This window comes from Phaenicophaeus curvirostris, chromosome 7 (assembly GCF_032191515.1).
Source record: "Phaenicophaeus curvirostris isolate KB17595 chromosome 7, BPBGC_Pcur_1.0, whole genome shotgun sequence".
Lineage (NCBI taxonomy): Eukaryota > Metazoa > Chordata > Aves > Cuculiformes > Cuculidae > Phaenicophaeus > Phaenicophaeus curvirostris.
Window position 1 is genome coordinate 30,000,609 of NC_091398.1, and position 25,612 is coordinate 30,026,220.

The 25,612-nt window shown below is 45.1% G+C and overlaps 2 protein-coding genes across 3 annotated transcripts in view; one reads left to right on the forward strand and one right to left on the reverse strand.

The window, feature by feature from the left end:
- SLC49A4 (solute carrier family 49 member 4) overlaps nucleotides 1-25,612 on the forward strand; it is a 294,424-nt gene that overhangs the window by 168,728 nt on the left and 100,084 nt on the right. The window lies entirely within an intron of this gene.
- HSPBAP1 (HSPB1 associated protein 1) overlaps nucleotides 14,867-25,612 on the reverse strand; it is a 39,293-nt gene continuing 28,547 nt past the window's right edge. For both annotated transcript variants that reach the window (XM_069861445.1, XM_069861446.1), the window contains exons 6-8: nucleotides 18,292-18,375; nucleotides 15,683-15,793; nucleotides 14,867-15,466 (exon numbers count right to left, since the gene is read on the reverse strand). In XM_069861445.1, coding sequence (XP_069717546.1) covers nucleotides 14,912-15,466; nucleotides 15,683-15,793; nucleotides 18,292-18,375 — 750 coding nt within the window. In that variant the 3' untranslated portion in view covers nucleotides 14,867-14,911. The remainder of the gene's footprint in view (nucleotides 15,467-15,682; nucleotides 15,794-18,291; nucleotides 18,376-25,612) is intronic.

The following is a 25,612-nucleotide window of genomic DNA, read 5'->3' on the forward strand; positions in this document are numbered from 1 at the left end:
TAATTAAATCAAAACACCTTTAGAAAGGAGGCTGAGGGGGCTGAGCCCATCAGCAACAATGTGAGATAAACAGCAAAAGAAATGTCAGGATTTGCACGATGTGTCCATCTTAATCCCTCACTGCAATTCAGGAACACTAAAAATAACCTCCCTTTGTGTTTTGGCTGTTTACACAGCTGTAGCATAAATATTTAGATTTGCAAGAGAAATGCTTGCTCGGCCAAAATCCTTCCAGATCTCTGGAGTCAGCAGCGGTGGGTTTAGAGAGGCCAAACATTTCCTTGGAAAAATGAAAATCAATAATAATTCAAGCAGGGAGTGATGTTTCTACAGCAAAGCCCAGTGCTTATGTAAAGCTAACTCGGCTTGTGTACTCCAGAGGGTGCATGAAAACCTCCCCACCAGGGCTGGTGAACACAGTTACAAGCTGCAGAACAAGCACCCCGAACTGGGACCTTATTTACACGACTGATTTGGACATGGGGTGGGTGATGAGAGGGCACAGCTTTTGCTCCAAGGGCTGGGAGTCCTGCAGGACCTGCAGTCACCTCCATGGAACGTGGGTGGCAGATAGGATAGTGAGGGGTGTGTTTTCTGTCCATTGGGTGCTCCATGGGGGATGCATCTGGTGTTGCTCCAGCCAGGAACCACCCTATTTCCATACCTTGTGTTTTTCTCCTTGCATTTTGCTACCAAAAAGTTGATTGTGAACCCAGGATCATATTTTGACCACCTCTTGCCAGGGGAAAGGAAGGCTTTTATTGCTCTTCAGTTTTACACAGACAGTTAGGGCGTCCCCCACCGCAGGGAGGGCATGGAGAATGAAGCTGGCTCCTTTCTGCTGAATGACTGCAGCCTTCTTTCTAGACAAAAATCTTTAAGTGGATTTTCCATCTGGTAAACTGTCACTTTAGGAAAATCATATGTATATTATTAAAAAAGAGGATTTTTACTAATGCACCAACTGTGTCTTCATTATGTCAGACCACCTCTACGAAGAGATTTGCAGAAGAATCCATCCATTCATTTCTATGCATAATTCCTTAATAGCCCATTTGCTTCAAAGATTTTTATTGACTTTTACTACTACATGAATCCTCAGATATTTATTTTCAGGCCCCAGGGGGCCCACTGAAAAAGAAATCTGTTTTCTGAAGCTTTATGACAAAGGTTTTGCTCTGGCTAAAAGCTTCCCGTTATTTCCAAACTTCTGTTCTCCACAAAGATGACTTTGGTGGGTCTGCTCCGATGTCTGCCACGGGGCATGAGGCGTGAGTGAAATTTTAGCTCTCATAAATAAACAAGAATAAATTTCTGTTGGAAAAATCTCCTTCCTTGCCATCACCATTTTCAGTAGTGTGGACATCTCTCTGCAGGTATAGGGATTCATGCAAACACCTGGAAGTGGGAAGTCTGTGTTTTCCTACGTTGTTCCCATCACCATTGCCTGCACCTCTGCACCTGACCCACATCTGCACAATCCAGACCTGCTGAGAATGGCCATGAACGCCCCTATAAATCCCCCTCCTGCCCCCTGCCCTCCAGGCCCTGCCTGTGCGATGGTGCTGGGAACCAACAGCAGGACCAGCTGGTGGAAACCCTTTAAAATCACTGCCGGAGGAGGCATGATAGAGGCCAGCTCTCCTGGTGAAACATTTTGCTGTACATGAATATTCTGTATCTCGAGCAATGCCTCCCATGCTGATTCAGGTTCTGCTGGAGGAGCTCATCAGGGTTTCTGCCACATGGTCTGTTTTGATCTGATAGGTTTTTTTCCTGGGGCTGCTGCAGCCAGCGCAGATGATGGAGGGTGGCCAGTGGCCAGGCTGATTTCCCCCTCGCAGCCCTTTCCAGGTCCCCAGCACTAGCAGCCAGCCCAGAGGGTACCTGGGATGTTAACCCAATGTCTCTTGGCCAAAGAGGATATGGAGATGGCAAAACACAGTGAGAAACCAGCAAAACTAGCACTAATGAAAGCCTTTTCCCCCCATTTCTGTGAGCCACGTGTGATATTTAAGCTGCACAGGGGTGAGGCAAACTCATGGCATTCAAGGAACATTTTCTGTATAAGCTGTGCTTTTTATTTGTGAAAGGAGCCAAGTCTTCTCTCATTTTGCTTTCCTGAGGACTGGGAATTTCCAAAAACCAAATTAAATGCCTTGGAAATCAGATGTCTGGGGAAAAGAAGGCTGAGGGGCTATTGCTCTCTACAACTACCAAAAAGGAGGTTGTAGAAAGGCGGGTATTGATCCCTTCTCCCAAGCAGCAAGTGATAGCATGAGAGGAAATGGCTTCTAGTTGTGCCAGGGGAGGCTTAGGTTGAATATTAAAAAAAAAATTTCTTCACCAAAAGGGCTGCCAGGCATTGGAACAGGCTGCCCAGGGAAGTGGTGGAGTCTCCATCCCTGGAATAATTTAAAACATATGTAGATGTGGTGCTTAGGGACATGGATTAGTGGTGAAATTGGAAGTGTTAAGGGTTGGACTTGATGATCTTAAAGGTCTTTTCTAACCTAAACGATTCTATGATTCTAAAAATAGGCTAATATAAGTGTGGGGACATGTCACACACGTCCACTAGCAAAACAGGCATTCAAGGCAGCCCAGCAAGGCAAATGCTTCTGGTTTGTGTAGCTCTAAGATGATGATGACCATATAATCCAGAGGAGTTGCTTAATAAAAATATAAACTGTCTGGATGCAATCCTGCTGCTACTGAGGTCTGTTGAGATGAGATTTCACTGCCTTGGTGTCCAACGAGATACTGAATGAATTAGGGTGATGAGGCCAACAGAGAGGGTGGGAGAGGAGGATTTGAGGGGAGCAATGTGGCCACATCCATCCACGGCCTTGGGACAGACAGAGAGGGAAAGCCAGATGTTTACACTGTGACAACAAGCTAATGGAAATATTTAACTGGACCATTTGCCATGAGGGATCATTGGAATTGAAAGCCAACATGTCCATGAAAGGATGAGATGCTACACAGACGATGAGCACAGCCAGCACTGTGTTTAATCAGGGACATAACCCCCATGCTTCAGGGAGCGAGCCAGCCATACTTGAAGGAGAAGAGGGGGAAGAATGCTGAGGGAAGACAGGCACGTTCTGGTTTTCCCTGTGGGGAAACACGCTGGCAGAAAACCTGGCTGGATTTGCTGTTTGTCCACCCTCACTGTGCCACGGCAGCGCATCAAAGGTCACTGCTAGTAACTGTCTCCACAGGGCACTTCTACAGCAAACCAAGATTCTTTCTCCATCTCTCACACCCCCCTGCTCTGGCTGGATCTGTCCAGACAATATCTCTATCTCTTTGCTTGCTCTGCCCTATGGTGCTGGCAAGGCACCATGAGAAGTGGTGGGTTGACATTGAGTCCCATGGGCAGCTGGGCCGCTTGCACCAGGTGGCCCACCCCACCATCACATGAGGGACATCTCCAGACCTTCACAGCCTAGCAGTTCTGCCTCGAGAAGAACAACTGACAGTAAAATAGGGTAACTGCCTCTAATCATCTTGAATTATCACCAGTTCTCCTTCATCCTTGCTTTTCTGCCTCTCCTTCCCCCAGAACCTTGCTCTCTCATTAATCAAAACAGAAACCTTTCTGTCACCACTGATCACATCATCCAATGTCAGCTGCCTGGAAGGATAAAATAAAAGGTGGAAAGCATGCGCCTTTGGTACAAATAGATAGGTGCCAGAGAAGGTAATCTGATTATGCAGAGATTGAATTAAGTGGAGGAAACTGCATTATGCCCTCGAAATATCTGCCCTTACGATCAGATTGAGGCATAATCCCTGTTTGGCCAAGTGGGGTTTGTCTGAGAAGGCTATGGAGCCGCTCCCACCGGGTGCCATTGGGATTGTTGTGAATACCTGGGCTCATCTCTTGTCTTGACAAATTTGACTGCTGGCAAAGGGAGGTTGGCATTAAAATGCTCTTGTTTTCTGCTACAAATTTTCCATGCGAGAAAAAATTGCTTCAGAGCAGATGAGCCTTATGGCTGGGCTGTGTCCTTCCACTATTGTACCTCTCGCAGGATTAAAGTGGACGAAGTGGAGCAGTTGAGGGACAAAAAGGAGACTCTCACTGTGGATGTGTGTTACTCAAAAATAAAAGCCATGAGGACTTTATACAAGAGGGAAGAAAATATGGCTTTACAGCTAATAAAAGGTTCCAGGCAGGTCTTGGAGCCAAGCACCCTGACAAATGCGCTGCAGCCCAAGCACACCTCTAATTAGGATAAATTTCTCCACTGCTGGAATTAATGCATTATATATTGAAACCATTTATGTTCATTTGTAGCAAATAATTACTTTAAAATGTTATCATTCATTTGGTTATTTGACTTCTCTATTAATTGTATAAATAATTGTTTAAAAGATTGTGGTTTGGGTCAGTGGAAACCATCAATATTATTCTGTTATTGGTTGATAAACACCGCAGAACGGCTCCCTGTGGTTGGGCCAGCGGGGAGGTGGTGGCTGACCTGTTGACATCTCCACAGACCCAGACTGAGCCCACTGTCCCCAACAGCTTCCCACCACCCCCTGGTAACATGGGGCACACAGTGAAAATCACCTTGTGCCTCAAACTTTGTGTCTTCCTCTTAATTGTTACGAAACACTCCAGATTCAGTGTAAAGCAACACCCATGTCCTTTCCTTCTGCCCCTTGCTGTAAATTTTCTGTCCTGTGGCACTTAAAAGAAAAAGCAATCTTCTTAATCACACCATTTGATAATACAAACAGAGGTACAAGGTAAAAGGCAGCAGGGCAATAAGCTCCTCCATTGCATGCCCTTCAATCTGGCTTGATGAATGGGAATTTCACTGGGAGATTTTTCATGCATTAGCATTAAAAGGGGAGAAAGGCTATTTTCTTTCCTTGCCAGGTGAGACAAAAGAGCTGTGCTTTCGGATTCAGCAACATTAGTCTTTATTTCAAGAGGGAAAACAAATGAATATGAAAGTGGGAAGGAGGGAGAAACCTTCAGTACAGAATCAAAAAAAAAAATCTGGGACTCTCCACATCTTCTCAATGTTTCAGCCAAGCCCATAAAGTATTAGGGAAACACATAGATCCCGTAAGCATCTAATTGGCCATCCCCGTCCAGGCGCAGGGGCAGCATCTCCCTCTTGCTGATGCTCCAACCCAGCAGACTGCCAAAATGCTTTAAAAGTAACCCATCATTAGCTTATTCGCTCAGAAGAATTTATTGCGGCTAAATCCAAAGGGAGCACTTAAAAGCTCTGTATATTTAATTTGACCAAGGTTTTAATAACATCTGGCTGGATTAGTATGCGAAGGCCACTGCTTATTGGAGCAGGGCTGAAGAAGGTCTCCTGGTGCGGCATGTTTGCTGCGCTGGAGGGTGCTTCGACGCTGGGAGGCTGCAGGGCATGAGGAAGGCAGAGGAGCTGACCCTGGCAGAGCCGCGGTTGTGTGCTGGGGGAGAAGGTGCTTTGTGGGGCAGCTGGAGGGGCTGGTAAGGTCAGGAAGGGGATGAGGGGAGCTTGGCCCTTCTTACACCTTGTGCCATCCCAACGGGTCACGTTTCTGTGGTGGGGCGTCTCCTGGGAAGGCATCACAGCAGATGGCACCAGAGAAGGATCTACCTTCCCCTTAAATCACACAAAGATGATTTAAGGGACTGAAAGCTTCAAGCCAGGACTTTTAACCAAAAAGAGGCATCGATTTTCTGTAGCTGATGGAATAAAAGAATTACTGTGGTGCAAAAAAAAAAAAAAAAAAAGAAGAAAACTTAGTTCAAAAAGCCACCTTGGCACGCACTGTGCATCAGTGAGGCTGGAGGTCCCAGGCTCTGGAGATGATCCTCCTGCAGCTCCATCCCACATTGCCATGTGGACATGGTTTTTGGTGCTGTGTGGCAGGAGCAGCCCAACATCCAGCTGGAGGCAGGGTGATGCTGGGGAAGAGTGGTGCTCCCTGCATGCTGCTGGGAGACCCCCAGGCTGGGGGAGTGAGTTTGGGCATCACACCTCGCTGCAGCCCAGCGAGAGGGGAGGCATCACCTCTGCCTGCCCAGAGGGGCTGGATTTCATTTTGGCTTTTCCACAACGACTCAAACATGTTGATCTCTCACCCTGCACATCCCCCACCAGGGCTATTACCTCCACCTTGCAGACAAGGGATGGAGGAGATAACATGGTACAAGCAGTGGGGCTCTCTTCCTTGGGGTCCCTCCTTTTGGAGGTGCAGAGTCTTAGCTCCAGTCTGGAGTTTGGGGACCAATTTACATCCTGTGTGAAAGGGGTATGAACGCCAGTGGAATGAGGATGGGGAAGGAGAGAGAGGGTGTCTCTCTTGCCCCCAGGCAGTGAGGTGCTGGGAGGCTTTGCTCTCCCTGCTAGCAAAGCTGCTCCACTGGGTTTGAATAATTGAGCTCCCCCTTGCCCATGCCCTTATCGCCCAGACATGGGGTCAATCGCTCGCTTTCTCACTTGCTTTTCCTGATGAATATTTCATACCTCCCTGGGGTAACCATGCAGCCTGGGCAGTGGGCTTGCCAGGATTTAGCGGAGTGCCCACCACCCATGGGGAGAGAATGGGAAAGGGCAGTACATGACACAGAAAACGCCTTGAAATATGTCACCAAGTCACCTCTGGTGCTCACAGGCTCACCTCTGGCTCACAGGCTGCTCACACCTCTCAGAGAAGAGGCAAAATGCAGGCAGGGAAAAGCAAATGAGGGGTGCTTTGGGGAACAGCGGGCATCCTGACCTTTCTCAATGCAAGATTCAGATGATCTCCAGCGGGAGCATCCGCCATGCTGGTGGCACTCTCCCCCTGACATTCCCCTCCCTGGGACTTTGCTTTCCCACCCGTATCCAGGAAAAACCTCCAAATGCCACCCGCTTGGTGACAGTGAGGAGCTGGCAGTGTTCCCCTAGCCCTCCACAAAAGCACTTGTTAATTCTTTATTTCTTCCTTAATTACAGGAAAGTAATGACCGTCCTATCATCACTTTACAATGCTGCAGCTTAAATCCACTATTAAGGCAGGAATGATGTGGCTCAGACATTTTAATTAACATGAATGATCTCACTTCTGTCCATAGCATCTTTTTACATGTTATTATATCGCATAATTGTAAAACTACACACTGGTTTGGAGAGGTCTGTACCTTCATTAAATTTTTCTGACCCGGCAGGTTACCCACATTTTTGAGCCTAGTGTTTTCAGGTGATTTGAGTTAAATCAATTTGCAAGAAATGGGATTAATTATTTAAAGCAGTGGTGGTCTCCAGCTAGGAAATGGGGTTTGGACAATGTTTCTCCAAATTTTAGTAGTTTCAAGGTGTTCCTAGATCTGGCTGGGAAACCAGCTCCCTGTTGACCAAAGCTGTCAAAGGAAAGAACTGAGTGGTTTAAATTCATCTGAAAACTTTCCACGCTTGTGGAAAAAAACCAACCCAGCATTCATTAATTTTTAACATCCTCTTTCTTGTTTCCTACCTCACCAGAAAAGAGGCTGAGAGAGAAATCAGGGGCTCTTCCCTCAGGACAGAAATGCCCTTCCAAATTTGTTGAGGTTTTTAAGAAATGCTGCCCATGGATTTTGATGTGAAATTTCATTGAAAACAAGGTGAGGGAGGTTAAAAAACCCCATCTGAAGCCCACAACCCAGAAGTCTTCTCAGGGCACACTTGGACGTCTGTGAAACTGCTGTTTCTGACTCATTTTGCCCATTAGAAAATGCCAGCTCTCCTCTCAAATCAGGTAAGTGTGGAATAATTTTGTGCAAGTTATTAGGAGTGGCTAAAGCATCTTGCCTGCACCCACCCTTCAGCCCTGAAAGCAGACATTCATCCTCATTTGCCACTAAAACATGGTCCGGAGGGACAGAAGGCTCAGTGCTCCCCTTCCCAAGGGCAGCTCCTTCTCCTGGGCTTGGAGAGTGATGAGGTGACAAGAAGGCAGAGACACGGGCTGACTTTTGCCTCAGCTTAGTATGGACCAAAGCACCAGGAATGCCCTGAGCTTTGGACTGAACACCTGGATGTTCAACTCCTCCTGTTCCTCGCCCCAGGCTGCTACCTGAGAAGCAGAAAGGGGGTGCTGAATTAAGACAGACCAGGGAAAAATTCCCACCACTGCTGGTCTTCCCTATGAGCACTGGGACCATCACCAGCCCCTCGCCCACAACAAGCACAGGCTGTAGCACATGAAATGTGTTTGATGGTTGCTCACCCCACCTTACCACTGGAAGAGATGCACCTGAAGGCCCTGATAGCCTTGCCCAGCCACATCTGGAACCCATATCCACCAATGGCCTCTGGAGCTCTATTTCAGCTCAGGCCTGCCACAGCAGTCCTGGCTTGAGCCCTGTCTTCAAAAGGGACTTCAGATTTATTTCATCCTATTCTACAGCCCCCATCTCCTTTTGCTTCCAAATGCTGGGCTCTGGTGCAACCCTGGGCCTGTTTTATGGCTCGTTATGTGTGGAGGTGTTGATGGATCCAAGCACCAGCCACTGCAGGACTTCACCCCTTCGGTGAGGCTCATCCTTGGCTCCCGGCGTGTCCTGCTGCTCTCCAACCGTAAGTTGTTGTGCTTCAGGTGGTGGTGAAGGTGCAGCTTTGTGGTTACCGTGTTGTTCTGCAGGGCTTGAATCTGGAAAAGTGAGCTGGAAGGCATCCTAGGTTAAGGGTCTGTCTTAATTTTTGAGATGTGTTTGACCAACTCGGGTGTGTGCCTTGACTGTCGTGTTACCTTGCCTCTTAGAAGGGCTTCTGCTAATGCTGGGCTGTGGGCTGTGCCTGTAACTCACAAACCCAGCCCCAGAGGGAGAACAGGGACCATCTCTGACCTGCAGCCCTGTGGATGTGCCATGCTGGCATGGGGCTCAGCAAGGCTCCTCTGCAGGGATGGGCAGCTCGGTGCAGCGGTGATGAGAGCCATGGTTAACTGGGTTAATTATATTCATGTTGCTAGGAACACTATGAATTATGTTAATAGCAGCATCTGGGGAAATTACATCTTCATTAATTGGTGCTGATTGCTTTTTAGCAGATGCGAGATGTTTTTGATGTGAACATGCAGGACAAAATTTATTGTAATCAGTGCACGCACAAATACCATTACCTTGCCTTGCTAATTAACTCTCCAGAGGAAGACATGGGAAAGACTTGCCTGGCCATCTCTCCCTTTCTCTCTTGCCCCATCTAGGACAGGCTTGTCTTCTACTAGTCTGGGCTCCAATGCCTCTTCTAATAGAGTTTTAAATGTTATTTTGAATTTGAATATATAAATGGTAGTGACGTGGCTGGCAGACACAGAAAAGCAGCCACAAGGCTGGAGGTGCTTCTGATGGCATGTGTTGTGCCCTGGAGTTGGCGTTGTTGCTCTCTGGCTTTGATCTACTGTTGAGGCTCTTTCTCATGGATGTAACTTGCTGGTAGTCAGGCCTACTCACATGCTTGGAGTCAAGCATGTTGCTGATTTGGAGACCTTTACTCTCATTGTGTTCCCACAGGGAAGAAAATGAGGGTCACCCAGGCTGGGTTGTCCCCAAGGGACCACCCCTGGGTGGAAGACAGGGCTGTTGGAGTATCAGCAGAAGACAGTTGTGGCTGAAGCGGGGATGATCTATGTGCAGCATGTGGTATCAGTCTTTGAGATTCTTTAAGTTCCAGTCAAGGCAGCAGCAAACAAGAAATTAAACCGCATTTCAGTCAACTGTGGCTTTGTAGCAGAAAGCTCCATTTTTAACCACGTCAGAGATCCTAATCTCTTTAGATAAAAACCCAAAGTCCTGAGTGAATGCAGCCTGTGAGGCAGGGGTAATGTATTACCTTCTCAGGGAAAACCAGGCTAAAACTCACATGAGGCATCGAGCTCCTCTTACGTTATGAGGCTGTTCATCTGGGCATGGCGACAAGTTGTGTCATGGCCCTGCTTGCTCTGCCTTCTACTTATACATCAACGTTTTTCATTTCAATGGTGCTTTTTCTGCCAGCTTTGTTAGGGCTGCTGCTAATTGGACTGGATTCATGTCCCCTGCCAGGGTGGGACAAGGCCAGTGCTGGTTAAATGGGAAGGGTGAGTTTTGCTGCCTGGTGCTTTGCATGGGCATAGCCCAGGCTTTGGAGAGCAGGAGGAGGGGGCACCGCAGGGGTGCGAGAAAAATTTAGGAACAAGTTAAGCCTCTGGCTGCCATGGAAACTCAGAGGTGTCCTCCCCATGGCCATGGGGCAGAAAGTGGCTCCACAAGAGTCGAATAGCCCCATGAAGATGAAACCCCTTTTTGTAAGCTTTCTTTCTGGCCTGGAAAGATACAGACTAACATTTTCTGCTAGGAAGTCTGGTTTAAAAGTTCTCTGATGCTTGAAATGCCAGCTTCAGACCCTCATGAAGTGTTTTTAATGGGTCATCACAAGAAATCAAATCTTGTTGCTGGGACAATCTCACCAGAGCTTTGGAAGGAGCAAAGTTTGCACCTTCAAAAGCTGGAGCTAGGTTTAACTGCGAAACTGTGACGGGGCTGAGCAGGAGCTAGCCATGCCTCTTCCATCACACTGCCTGTCAATAGGTAAGCAACACGTAATGCACGTGTGACTTGGGTGCAAAGCAATGCTTCTGTTTTGTGGGACACTTCTTTTTTTTTTACCCACTGCAGGGTTCCCCAGGTTCCTCAGCACAGGCACTCTGGGAAATGGAGAGCCCTTGGGCTCCTGCTCATGTTCCTAAGGCCCCTATGCTCTTTGTGCTGGGACTTTCATGAGTCCTTCCCTTGACAGCAGGTGACTGTCCCAAGGTGACCAGATACTCTAGCTCCCAATCACCCCACTGAGATAGTCAAAACCCACTGATTAGGTGGAGAGGTGGAGAATTGGAAGCCTAGTGGAGCATTCACTTGGGATGTTTCCTAAAACACACCTCCAAAATCTGTGGCTCTTTATGTGGAGGCTAAGCTCCTTTTCCTCATGTGTTCAGATAAACTGGGTTGTAAAACAAGGTCTTTCCCCATCAGTCAGTGTCACAGTAACTCCAGAAACATCAGGAAACTCCCCTGGAGAGGAAGTCTGCCCACTGTGTAAATGGTTCACATTTGTAGCTGAGAAACACAGCAAGGAGCTCACTAGTTGGCAAACAGACTGATTTGCAGCACTGCCTTTATTTTAAATGGCAATTAGCTCTGCAGAAGGTTTTTTTTCCACCTCTTCAATATGCCACGTTTATTAGTTAAAACTCCAATTTATAGTTAATGCTATAGCATAATACATGTTATAGCTCTGCACTCGAGTTTTGCACCTGTGGCTTCAAGCATATGAAGCCAGAGCAGAACTCCTGAGAGATGTGAATGTGGGGTATATAGTGCTGTGAAATAAAATGGTACCCAGTGAAATGTAGTGGGGAGGGTTTTGGTGAAAGACTAGAACTACAAAAGATGTATCTATTTGGGTGTTTTCCTTCCTGCTCTCTTGAGAGGTGGAACTTTTTGGTTTGGATGTGGTTTTGTTCTTTGCAGATCCCTTTAGGTGAGGGCTGTACTCTGCGACAGCAAGTAGCAGTGTCAGTCCAGGAGAGATGAACCACTTTGTAAATCTGGTTTTGGGGCAGGGAAGACTCGGGGTTTCCAAGCATGGGGGATGGTCTGGACATGTGTGGGGAGATGAACACACTGGCCACTGCTTGGACTGGTCTCTGGGCTGGAGCATGGCTTTGACGGCATCACTGGGCTGTGCAGGGCAATCTCTTATTCTCACTCCGCTAAAAAAAGAGATGACAAATGCATCTCTCCTGTGACCACCCTGGTGATGGCTCCAGGCCACGATCTCAACTGTTGCCATGTCCACTGCTGACAGCAAGTAAGAAATACTCTTTCTTGGGGGGAAAGAAAGTTTTCTATTAGGGGTTAGAGAGGGTTAGGGGCTGGGTTCTGGCTCTTGGTTGAGCCAGGCTGTCACCAGGGAGGTCAGAAGTAATTTAACAGTTTGAATATGTATAAACTTGTCTGAGCTTCTCCACACAGAGGCCATGAATTTAGAAATGGTGTCAGAAATCACAACATTCAGTATCCTGCAAATGGGGTCCGAGCTATAAATTTCTCTTATTGGTGTGTGAACCATTTGCCATACGTGATTTTCTGAATTTGTGGGCGTTTCTGTCTCTGCCCCTGTGTGCTGAGAGTATGACTGAGATTTTATAATTGCGCCTCTGAGACAAAATCTTTCTGGTGCTTTTGCCTAGCATCCTAAACAGGCTCGCTTGCCCGTCTCCCTGTCCCCTTTGCTAATAGCTTCTGGGCACAGTCTGGCCCTTAAATCATGGACTGCACCTGGACTGGCATAAACTGTGCTCTCCCTAGCCAGAGAGTATTTGTTTAAAGTGGTAAGTGATGTGCCCCTGAGCATGTGCTGCTCAGCCTTGTGAGAACAGCTGGTCCTGTGTAGAGTCTGAGACAGGTTCTCCAACTCAACACCAGACCCTCTGCCCATGGTACGAGTCCTGAAAAAGCCTCTGAAACATCCAGCAAGGCTTTTCAAGGACAGTCCTGAATACAAAGGGAGGAAATGTTCAGTGCAGATATTGTGGGGGTGTGTTAAGATGATTTGTGTTTTAGGAGGAAAGCTTCAGCTATAGAAATGGGGGACTGGAAGGCAGTGTTGCTATCTTCCTCCTCCACTTCATTGCTGGGCTTTTCTTCTCTTGGCTGTATCTGTTCTAGATATAAAAGCTTTTTTATTGCAGGATTATTTTTTGCTCAGTGAATTAAAACGTAGCATCTGCAACCCCTCCTCCCCACGGCAAACACTCTCAGCAGCCCTGCTCTCTGGCTTTTCCCAGCCCCTGAGGTCAGTCTGGGGAAGGAGGCAAGTGCAGCAGCAGGATGGATGCAGGCTGTCACTGAAGCCCAGCTCTTCTGAGATGCACCCGAGTATTGAAAAGGGGCTGTCTCATTCTACAGATCTGCTCCCTCAGAGCCTGGTGGATCACTAAAGGCAGTAGATGTGACTAAGGCATCTCCGAACTGATTTTTAATCCTTTAGGCACAGCAGTGCCAACACAAAAACCTCAATTTTATTGATGGGATTGTTTATAAATTTCTGGTCTTGTTGCAGTGGTGCAACCCCATTGAGACAGCTCGGTGTGCTAACATAAAACAAGAAAGCAGATTTTCCTCAGATGCTGCCGAGAATCACATCTTGGCTGCAGGTCGATGATGAAAATGAGAGATGGGCGTCCTTGGGGTCTGAGCTCTGTTATGAGGCTAGAGCAGGGTGTTCGAAACTGCACACTTCTGGGTCAAAGACAGAGCTGATGCAGCCTTTGCCACTAACAGGCAGTCACTGTCAAAGCCAAGGTCTCCAGCAGACAACGTATACCACTTTGTTTCCTCTTTCCCAGCCAGCCAGAGAAATGAGAGCTAAATCCTGCCCCATCCAGTAGTCAAATTAACTGCACCAAAAAGGGCCCACCAGAATAAGCTCTCTGAGCTTTTTGAATATTAACCTTCAAGTCTTTTGGGTTTAATCCCTTTCCAAGAGTATTTGGGTTTTTTCATTTTTTTTTGAGTGTCAAGCTTTCTTGTATTTCTGACCTGTCAGTGCACATTTAGAGCACTTACCATTGTCCATCGGGGCCCTGCCAACCTGCAACCTGTATAAAAGCAGAGAGAAAGCACCTTTGCCATCATGATTTTTCAACTGCAAATTGCTGGAAGGTGATCTTTCTGAAAACGTGGATTTAGCAGAGAACAGACATCAGGCAAATGAATTATCAGAGGGCTGGTGGTACAGGGCTATGAATCTGGGAACAGGTTAATGATACAATCTGGTTTGTAGGTGTTACTAGGCATGAGCAAAGATTAAATTCATAAAAGCAAGGGTTTCGGAAGAACCCCTATGAATCCCCACGTAGGGCAAACACCACTCTTGTTTGCCACTGCAGACAGAAAGCAAAGGAAGTGATAGCATCCCAGATCTCAGCAGCTTTCTCTCCATGTTTTTTTCAAGCCTCCATGCGTAGCCTCAGTGTTAACCCCCCTTCTTGCCTATATTTCAAGTTCTGTAACCTTTTAATCAAAGGACAGCCCAGCTGTCAAAAACAAATCCAAGGACTGCTATTCTTTGAGGAAAGGATGGGCTTGTAGAGCAACCACTTAGAACCAAAAGATAAAAAATCATTACATTTTGATTGTTATGGTAAAAAGTAGAACAGAAGTATAAAGTCATAACTGCTTTGTTTTGTTCCTCTGAGACAGGGAACTGTGCACATCTGGCTTTAAACAAATCATAACAGTAACTTCCTCATGGCCTTTTGTCTCCCAGCTTCAAATGTTTCTGAACCAGATGAAAGCCACTTTTTTCCTAAAGGCTTTTGTCTTGCTCCATCCTAGAGCTTTGTGACAAAACTGAAGTTATTTTGTGGAAGGGATGGAGCAGATGCATTAGGGAGTGTATTGCCTCTTAGATGAGATTACATTTATTTTAACTATTTCTAATGTGATCAACTGATCACCTCTTGATCACCGCAGACTACAGAAAGTCAGTCCATCTTCTCCTGCTCAGTTCCCCTCTGCTATGGAACCACATTCCAGCATTCCCTCCCAAGTCTGTTACCAAGCCATACTTGTCTCACAGCTCAGAGCTGTAAAAAAACTTCAAAGATCCCATCCACACAAGGTAGGATTGTAACTGTGTATGCTTCATTTTGCTTAGAACACTGAGGAGCTCTCTGACTAAACACACCTTTCTCTTCCCAGCAATCATTAACCAGTTACTCTTCTTCCAGCTCAACTTCAGTTTGCCCCTTAAACATTAACTGTCTCTGTACCTAAAAAATTATTTGAAATTAAACGCTCAATTATTACCAAGCTTACACACCTTAAACACAAGGCTGCCGCTTAATTTCTTTATTTCAGAAATGATAAAGCACTCCAGCATTAAACTCTTCTCTCCAGCAGCAGTCTAGCCACTAAACTGATGACACGCGGATTAACCAAGCAGTCCAGCAAATCATTGGTAGAAAGGGCTGTTTGTGAGGCATTTGGACTGCTGTCTGAATCCATTTGATGTGCAGGTGCTTCACGGTCATTGTTCATTACCAGTTGCTTCCTGGAGCAGTGTAACTTTCCAATGTGTCCTCCTTCGCTTTCATGCAGAAGGTCTCTACTGTCACTTTCAACTGCAACTGCACCCATTGAGCTTGTTTCTTGAGACTGTGGTAGAACTTGAATAAGATGAGGCCCAAAAGGTATTTCCTGTGGATTTCCTGCTTTAAATGCTGAAAAGCCAGATTTGTGGGTTAGTAACCTGCAGCCCTCTCTTTCACTGCTGGCTTCTCTTTTCCTCCTCTTGCACGAGGCACTTGTCCTTTGCTCTGCACTGGTGCTGCTGGAACTTGCCTGCTCTGACACATTTGCCTTTTGACACTTGAAATATGCAGACACTGCTTTATTCAGGTACTGAAGATTGATTTCATGGGATGTTGCCTCAGCCTAAGAAAACACCCAAGATACACTCAGTTAAAAGGAGAAATGTTTCAATTCAGTGTTGCGTGATTATCTTCCATGAAGTACTTTTGCTACACAATGGGAAGGAATTTAAAATTCTTCTTTCTCTTCCTCAGGCAGCAGAAAGACTCAGGGGGAGCTAAGCAAAATGTCAGTAATTCTCTGTTATAACTGCTATAATGAGAGCAAGAGGGGGCTTACCTCTGTGGGATTTAGCCAGCAATCTCCATCACTGGGATTTTCTGCTGATTTTACAGCGCATACCAGCATTCGAGTTATTGCTTCTTCTACACGGGCCTCATGATCTGCATCCTGCCTCAAGAGAACAGAAAGTGTTTGGAGAGAGGTTAGCACCTGGGTCTCTGCAGAAAGCTGGAAGATCCTGAAGAACTAAATGTACAGCCTTAGTCTGAAAGCCATAATCATTTATGTAAAGTCAATGAAAGGCTCCAGGCTTTTGATGCTCCTACTCATGCATACAGCTCCCCACATGAGTAACAGCACAGGCTTTGGTGTGACTACTCACTTGAAGGATTTGCAAAAACTATATTCTAGTGTGTGTATGTAATATTTTCCCTAATTAGTGTTCTGTTAATTGAATCCGGTGGTTACAATGCACTGTTAGCATTTAATTAATGTAGGCATTTATATAGCTCTTTAGGACTAGAAGGGACCATGGAAGTACACAGCAGATTTTATATATCTACATATCGTGTCTAATTTAAGTACTTAAAACACAGGATGTTACAGAGAGGCAGTAATTATCTGGGGGCTACAGAGGCACAAAGGTGAGTCTTGAGGAAATTCAAGAAATATTTTATCATCCAACAGTAGCTGACATACTGCTGCAGCTTTAAACATCAGGAGAGGGAACGCGTTCCCTCTGAAAGCTCTCCTGCAGAACTAAAAACTAAGTTAGTAACTGGCTCTGTTTCAGGCCTTCACTCCCTGCATCATCCCCCTGTGCAGCTGGGTACTGGCTAGCTTGGGATAGCAGAACAAAACTTTATAGGATCTTTTTTGGCTTTCTTTCCCACTTAATTGAGTTTCTTGTATATGGAAGAGAAGGGTATGTGGAAGGAGACAGTAAGACTTCCCAAACAAGGTGGGTGGTTTAGTTATTTCAATAACAAGTGCCTAGGAGTGGATACATAAATTTTCTTTCATTCAAATGCTTAGGCATACAAGCTTTGGAAGGAAAATGTAACCTAGTTAACCCATAGCCCTGAGCTGCCTAATTGTGGCTTCAGGGAACATGTCAAGCAAACCATGCATCTTGCTAGTACGAGTGCTAAAGGCAGTAATTCATCCTGGAGCCCTGAGCAGAATTTGGGAGAGAAGTCAGGGAAGTGCTCTTAGCATTTTGTGGCTTTGCATGCTTGGCTCATTAATGGCCTCGTATAGCAACCCTCCCAAAACAGAGTTTAATATCTACATGCGGAAATTATTTAAGGTGTATCACTCCTGGCATTCATCCTGGCCTGCTGAGTAACAGGGTTGTACCGATTGCATGAGGGTATGTCAGGAAGCGAGGAATACTTTGAGTAGTTAACATCCAGCTAAAAACAAATTAAACTTCTACTCTAAAGTCTTGCCAGTATAATTGATGGTTTCACTAGATCTATAAATGTTGGTATGATTCACATCTGTCAATATGAAAGCAGCTGGTAACAGCTGCAATGAAGAACTGCTCAATTTGGTAATGGAAATGTTCTCAGTATTGTCTTTTAGAACCTGAGTCAGAATTTTTCATAGCTGGATTGCCCAACACCTAAGAGAGCTGCCATCATCAGTTGCAGGGATAATTTCTGTAAGGAACATTCACCTGGGATGCAAAAGCTGCGCATCTTCACAGCAGCTTTTGGTATGTGGGGAGAAGGAGGCAGCGTGTATGCTATTCACTAGCAAGATCTTGAAAACAGATCTATATGAGAGGCTGGTATGGGCTGTGGGCTTGCTGTTCTTTCTCAATATATAGTCTCATCTAAAGAGTTTCTCCATGAGGGAAAAGCACAAGTGAGTTCCTCTGCTCCACAAATGCTTGGTTTGATGTTGGTATGAGAAATGTATTGTGTGGTCTTTGAACAGTAGATGAACGCATGTGTTCATCCCCCTGCAGTCTTCCAGTCTAATAAAGATTTTTTTTTTAAAAAAAAAAAAGCAATAACTATTTTAGTGAGGCAGTTTTCACAGGCCATTTCAAATGGGTTTTTTTTTATATTAAGCTAGGATTAATGATAAAGTAATTTGAATCAGAAAACCTTCTGGAGCATTGAGAAGTTATCCCTTGAACCATCCCATACATACTGGTTAACATGAGCAAGAAGAAAATCAAAGCCTGGGGAAAAAAAAATTAATTAAATACTTCAGAAAATCCAACTCCAGGCAAATCAAAACTATCACTGAGAAATGAAAATTCAAAAATACTCTCTCACCCCCTTCCTATCACGTTAATCTGATTTTAATTCTAATTTAGCTTTGTGTGTGAGCATGTGCTTGAGGTGAAGCTGATGTTTCGTCCTCTGTTCAGCACAAAGCTGAATATCTGTCAGAAACTGGATATGAGAAGTTTAGCTTGTGTTTATTTGTTTGCCTAATGGACGTAAACGTGTATGTGATTTCTGCTGAATTGGGACTTCAGATCTGGAACTTTGGAATGTTCTTCAGGAAAAACTGTATATCCACAAGGGCTCTCCCCTCCCTGCCCTCTGAATATGGCATATCCAATAGGACTGAACTTGGCAGGCAAGGGACAAAAGTTCATGCCAACAGGGAAGTGCTACATCACCATGACATAAAAAGGAAAATACCAGTTCAATCCAAGAGTTTACGCTGACAGTGATGGGGTCAATGGATTCCACATAGTGCCACCAGTGCCTTGGAACGAGCAGGACCTGCAGTTGGAGACATCACATTAGGGTACTGGCAGAAGCCTGAAGAAAGATAGAACATTTTAACTAAGGTGATGTGGGATGCAGAGGCATAATGAGACAAGGAATGGGGTGAGGAGGTGATCTTTATTTCTTTCTTCTAAAGAGCCTTTTCTCAAGACTTAAATGACTGCTCTCTCTTCCCATTTTATCAATATTATTCTGGAAGAAGTTGATGTGATCCTGAACTACCTCTCATCCAAACTCCTTCTCAGGTGAAGCAGAATTGTAACATTGTAACTGCTCTAGCTAAGCAAGGTCTGGCCACATAAAGGGCCCACAGCTGTGGTAGCAGTAGAGCAGAGCTTTAAAGAAAGTCTCAGCCAAGCAAGAATTCTTTTGTAGACTCTCCACCTCAGCAGACTTTCAGTTCCTTTAGGAGGACTGCCAGCTGGCTTCCCGAAAAAGCAGGTATTCTAATGCTCATTTAGGTGATTAACAATATGTAGCTTTAATTTGGGTAAATAATTATCAGTATTAAACTTGTCACTTCTAGTAGATGGGCTTTCAAAAGAAGGTATCCCAGAAATCATGGCAATCTAGTTTAGAACAGGGCTTTATAACTATATCAGGACAATAGCTGTGACATAAAATTGATTGTAACCCATGGCTTTTATGGTACAAAGACATTACTGTTGTTTTGATGATATAGTACAAGCTTTACAGATTACTGAACATTAGATTAACGTAGAGCTATCAAGAAAAGCATAAAAGATCATTTTTGACAGGGTATAAAACTGGTCAGAGATGGATAAAAATATAAACTTCAGAACGGGGAAAGTGAAGCAATGATCTGTATCTGAATTGCAGACAATTCTTTTTCTTGGTAGACACAAATTACCTAAAAGAATGGTCTCCTACCTAGATAGCCCTGTGCTTCATTATATCAAAAGACAGATAATGAGAAAATGTCTGTGTAGGAAACAATGACTGTGGTCCCAGTTCTGCAAACACTTACAGGACAGTTGGAGCAGCATCGTTTTTAGACCACAGGACAAAATGTTCTCCACAGGTTTCAATTAAGTCAAACAAAAAAGCATTTGCTCTGTAAGGGTCAAAAACATTTGGAAATTGTACTTTAATCCAGTAAAGCGTACAAAATGAAGCAGTCAGTCTGTGGAAGGACCTTATTTAAAAAAATATCACCAATTAGTAATTCCTGACATCTAGAAGTGTACAAACCCCTACACAGTCTGAAGCTAAAACATGTTTTGTATACAGAACAAGTTTAGAGCGGTGCTTTTATCATAGAATCCCACACTTTAAATGAAAAGTGCAGTTGCATAGCCTGCAGTGGGTTTGTCTGTTAGTAAGTGTTTGCCCACAATTCATTGACTGCAGAATCATACAGAAAAACACTCATTGCTCTATAGGGGATCTTATGTTATACTCTGTTGAAGAATCTGGGTGCATTCCAAGTGACAGGGGATAATGATGAAACCTAGAAAATTCTGGTGTGCAGCAGAAGGTAGCATAACTTCTGGAGTAAACAGCTGTTTCCAACAATGGGGTGCTTACCATGAGACTCGTGTAGGAAAAGTGAGTTTGCAACATGTAGAAGTGGATAAAGACACTAGCAAACTGGGATATGGTGTAGAGGGACTATGTAGCAAGGGAACAAGAGCAAGAGGCAAATTAAGGGAAGTGTATAAATGTTTGAGTAAGAAGGACTGCCTGGAAAACAGAGATGGAAATTAGGAATGGAATGTTTGGGATCGATGTGATTGATGTGCAAAGTAGAGACAGAATTGCTTTGGAAAGAGGAGGTCGAGCTAGGAGGGAAATACAATCTGCCCATCTAGTCCAGTCTTTTCAAACCAAAGAGGAGGAACTTGCTCTTTGTAGAGACTAATCAGATTTTACTTGCCAGCAGGTTAAGGGTAATAACTGTGCAGTCATGTATCTCAGCAGTGGGCACTGTTTGCTGATGCAATTTATAGAACCTACAAAGCTGTGACTGGAAGAGGCAAACCAGACACTACAGAGATACTTGCCCTCTTTATTTTTGGGCAAGCTTATGCTTGTTAAAAACATTTGTAGCACCAAGAAAATTGTCATTATCAAAACCAAAAGGACTAAAACTTTAAGGAAGACAGAGACATGGAAAAAAGTAATAAGAAAATAAAAAATACAGCTGGCAAGGAAGCAGCAGAACTAACAGAAGACAACCCCCCCCAGAAAAAAATTCAGCAGAGAGAGAAGTAAAGTAGAATTCTTCTACTTTTACCAACCGGTATTCTTCTATGCTTGTGAACTAGAGGCAAAAAACTTCCCATGAAAAAACTCAAACCAAACAATTCCTGACCCTCAACTATCAATTCCACAACAAAATAAAGTAGACTTCCATATGTTTATGAATATGGGACACAGATTTAGCTACATTTGAAATGATGTTTCAATAGGAAATGTGAAAGTAAATCACAGTGAAGTAACACACACACACACACACACAAATGCAGCAAACTTTTTACAGGGAAAACGTAAAGTGTAAAAATAAGACTACTTCAAGCTAAGAGAGAATCTGGTGTTAGCCTGCTTTTTACAGAATATCTCTAGCTTTGTGGGCTGGGAAGATACTGATCTAAAGAGCTACCAATCAGATAATTTTAATATTTAGGCTAGCGATAGGCAAATACAGCAGATGAAGTCAAAGTAGGACAGAAATCTCAGAAAAGATAAAAAGAAATTCTAGTCTGTAACAGGAAGAAAGAACCAAAAGAACAGTTGGGAGAGCAAGCGAAGCAATGCTGAAAACTTGTACAGCACAGAGAACAGAAAAGATTTAAATTCTCAGTGGACATGATTAACTTGATACAGTGCAAAGGTAGGGCAAAGGTGGGATTGCTTCAAAAAGAGAGCATACCCTGAAGTGAAATATTACACCAAGAAATTCCTGCTCATTAGAAAAAGATATTTGGGTAAATGCACAAGAAAAGGAACCACTAAAGCACACCAGTGTGATGGTAAGGAACAGATGATGGGTTCTGAGGGTACCCGAGCAAATCCCAAAGCTGCCTGCCACCCTGGCAATGAAAAATACAATAAATACGCCATTCCCAGCTCTGTGAGAGTGCTGCAACTCCAGCCCAGGCCCTGTCCCATCTGGTGCCTGGCTGCCCTGGTGCTGGAAGTTACTTCTTGTTTGGTCTTCCTCCTTGCTCCAAAGCTGGTGTCTTTGCACCTGCTGAAACAGGTGGCCTGGACAGGCACACACTCTCCTGGGTGGAAAACTGGTTGGCTGGCCGGGCCCAGAGAGTGGTGGGAAATGGTGTGAAATCCAGCTGGAGGCCAGTGATAAGTGGGGTTCCCCAGGGCTCAGTGCTGGGTCCAGCCCTGTTCAATGTCTTCATCAATGACCTGGATGAAGGCATTGAGTGCACCCTTAGCAAGTTTGCGGACAACACTAAGCTGGGTGGAAGTGTCGATCTGCTGGAGGGTAGGGAGGCTCTGCAAAGGGATCTGAACAGGCTGGACCACTGGGCTGAGTCCAATGGGATGAGGTTTAACAAGGCCAAATGCCGGGTCCTGCACTTGGGGCACAACAACCCTGTGCAGTGCTACAGACTGGGAGAAGTCTGTCTAGAAAGCTGCCTGGAGGAGAGGGACCTGGGGGTGTTGGTTGACAGCGACTGAACATGAGCCAGCAGTGGCCCAGGTGGCCAAGGCCAATGGCATCTTGGCTTGTATCAGAAACGGCGTGACCAACAGGTCCAGGGAGGTTATTCTCCCTCTGTACTCGGCACTGGTGAGACCGCTCCTCGAATCCTGTGTTCAGTTCTGGGCCCCTCACCACAAGAAGAATGTTGAGGCTCTGGAGCGAGTCCAGAGAAGACCAACAAAGCTGGTGAAGGGGCTGGAGAACAGGCCTTATGAGGAACGGCTGAGAGAGCTGGGGGTGTTTCGCCTGGAGAAGAGGAGGCTGAGGGGAGACCTCATTGCTCTCTACAACTACCTGAAAGGAGGTTGTGGAGAGGAGGGTGCTGGGCTCTTCTCCCAAGTGACAGGGGACAGGACGAGAGGGAATGGCCTCAAGCTCTGCCAGGGGAGGTTTAGGCTGGACATCAGGAAAAAATTTTTCACAGAAAGGGTCACTGGGCACTGGAACAGGCTGCCCAGGGAGGTGGTTGATTCCCCTTCCCTGGAGGTGTTTAAGGGATGGGTGGACGAGGTGCTAAGGGGCATGGCTTAGTGTTTGATAGGAACGGTTGGACTCGATGATCCAGTGGGTCTCTTCCAATCTGATGATTCTATGAAACAGAAGCGTAGGTACAGCCCTGGGGAGAAGCGCTGCGGACAGGAAGAGAATGTGGCTGTTACTGTGCTGTGACCATAGGGACCCAGGCAAGGTCTTGAGGGAAGCTCAGGGAAGAGATCAAAACGTATAGAGTTGGGAACTGGCAGCCTTCACCTTTGTTTGGCTTGAATTTTTGGGCACTCATGGGGCTCTCCATGTGGGCTGCAGGCTGAATGGTGTTTTCCTCACCAATTCTAGTCTATACTCAGCTCCTGGATTTTTCTGCCTCTCATATGGTAGAGATGATAGTTCTGGTGTCTAGAGGTCAAAGTGGGTTGTCTGCCTTCTCTACAAGGTGACCTGAGGCCAGCTCTATAGTTTCCCACAGGAAAACTCTTGCTTTCTTTTCCTAAACAGAATTATTAATCATCTGCTATGCACAATGCTACAGACAACTCTGAATTCTCCTTTACTAAAATCCCTTAAACTCTTCTCCAATTGTAGTCTTTCACTGCAACTCCTTTTAAGAAGTATTTTGTACACTTTTCAGCCAGAGCATTTCACTGCCTTTTAAAAAGTTTGAATTACTGTATTTCATGGCTTCCTACAATTTTTTGTGGTATCAATTACAGTCTTATTTGTTATCCAGATTGTGTGTTCTTTTGTTCCCCACTTTATGCCCAATCTGATGTTCTCATCCTTTAAAGGTGGCACATAGGGAAATTCCTCCCTGACTACATGCTTAGGGTTGGGTTAGAAGTGAAGGGACTGTTTGTGCTGTTGACAGCTCTGGCTGCCGAGCAGGATCCCATGGTATGTTATGACACTACAGCAGGAGCACAGACAGGGAAAACCTTGCAGGTATACACAGGAACTTAGTGGTAACTGTAGTTATGGACACACACTCAATCTGAGATATGTTTCTTTAGACTTTCAGATAGCAAGGCAAGCGAAAGCAGGGGAGGAGAGTTTCTGAACAGCAGATGACAAAGAGAGACAGTAACCAATAACGTATTTTTTAAAATATGTTTTTTCCATATTGTGACAATGGCATTGCTTGTGGGAGCCCCAGCATACCAGGTGCTTGCCCTCCATTAGGAGGGAAGACGTGAGGAGCCTTATGCGTCGACCTTCAGACAAGCTGAGATGCGCCTTCTAGTCTTTTTACCATTGTCTAGTTACATGGGTTAAGAGCAATTCCATTAGTGAGAAGAAAGGAAGCAAGAAGCTGGCGAGAAGTGGGGCAGAGGAAAGAATGATCAATGACTTTGTATTTGTATAGCATCTCAGTTTTTTGTAGCCTTTTCAGGTGGTATTCATCCCTCCTATTTTTAATCATCAAAAAGTTAAGCATCTATGTGCGTAGGCTCCTTTTATAGCCTCTGCTGAAGGACAAGATGGGATGAATGTTCCTGTAGGACTGTAATTGTATAAGACAGGGAGGATGAATTGCCTTGTAGAGATGCCAGGTTCTTCCCACTGATGGCAGACAAGACATGTGTCCTGGATGAGGTTTAAGCTGAGGGCAGCAGATACGACCCCAACTCTCTTAACTCTTGTCTCAGAGTGTAGGGCGGAAAATACTAGAACAGACATGTTTTGCCTCATTTATGGTCTTTTAAACAATACTTGTATATTTGCGAAAACAATCAAGATGTTACTAGAAACGCTGCAGAATATTTGAACAAATAAACAAAACACCAATGATCTGGGTGAAAACTCACTAGTTCAGTGAACACAAATCCACCAGCAGTCAACCTCCCGCTCCATGCTTACCACTCAGCCTTGCAACCATCACATATAGGTGACAAGGTCCAAATATTTATAAGGAGTTCTTTCATTTGTGTGGTACAACTTGAGCTTATAACTTTACAGATATATGCGTGTACAGCTGCAAACACTAAAACTACTCAGCTCCCTATTTAAATAAGTTAGATATATAAATGTCATAATAATTTGTATCGCAAGCAGATCACTAATCTATAATCAGAAGTCATATTAAGACTTCTGTGGAAATTCAGCCCCCACAGCCACAGGTCAAGTACAGCAACGAAGCTGGTGAAGGGGCTGGAGAACAGACCTTATGAGGAACAGCTGAGAGAGCTGGGGGTGTTTAGCCTGGAGAAGAGGAGGCTGAGGGGAGACCTCATTGCTCTCTACAACTACCTGAAAGGAGGTTGTAGAGAGGAGGGTGCTGGGCTCTTCTCCCAAGTGACAGGGGACAGGACAAGAGGGAATGGCCTCAAGCTCCACCAGGGGAGGTTTAGGCTAGACGTTAGGAAAAAATTCTTTACAGAAAGGGTCATTGGTCACTGGAACAGGCTGCCCAGGGAGGTGGTTGAGTCACCTTCCCTGGAGGTGTTTAAGGCACGGGTGGATGAGGTGCTGAGGGATATGGTTTAGTGTTTGATGGGAACGGTTGGACTCGATGATCCGGTGGGTCTCTTCCAACCTGGTGATTCTGTGATTCTGTGGAACAGGCTGCCCAGGGAGGTGGTTGAGTCACCTTCCCTGGAGGTGTTTAAGGGATGGGTGGATGAGGTACTAAGGGGCATGGTTTAGTGTTTGATAGGAATGGTTGGACTTGATGATCCGGTGGGTCTCTTTCAACCTGGTTATTCTATGATTCTATGATTCTTATAAAGCCTGAAGTTACCAGTGAACTACCTAAATTCATAACAGAGATTCACCTCTGAACAATACAGTGAAAGGGCACAAAGGATGCAATTGAAGTACCCATTGTGCATTGATACAATGAAGGAATTCTGCTTTAAAGCCTTAAATGGGTGTAGAAAAATAGCTTGTAGCAAACAACGACCAGAAGGTGGCATTAGACACATTAAGTTTTTGATATTCAAAGCTGCACTCACCCTACCTGCAGTTCCTCTCCTGAATACCTAAGAAGAGCTTTGTCTTTATTTTTCAGTGCTTTATTTTTACAATATCTAATGCAAAATGTTTTATGTA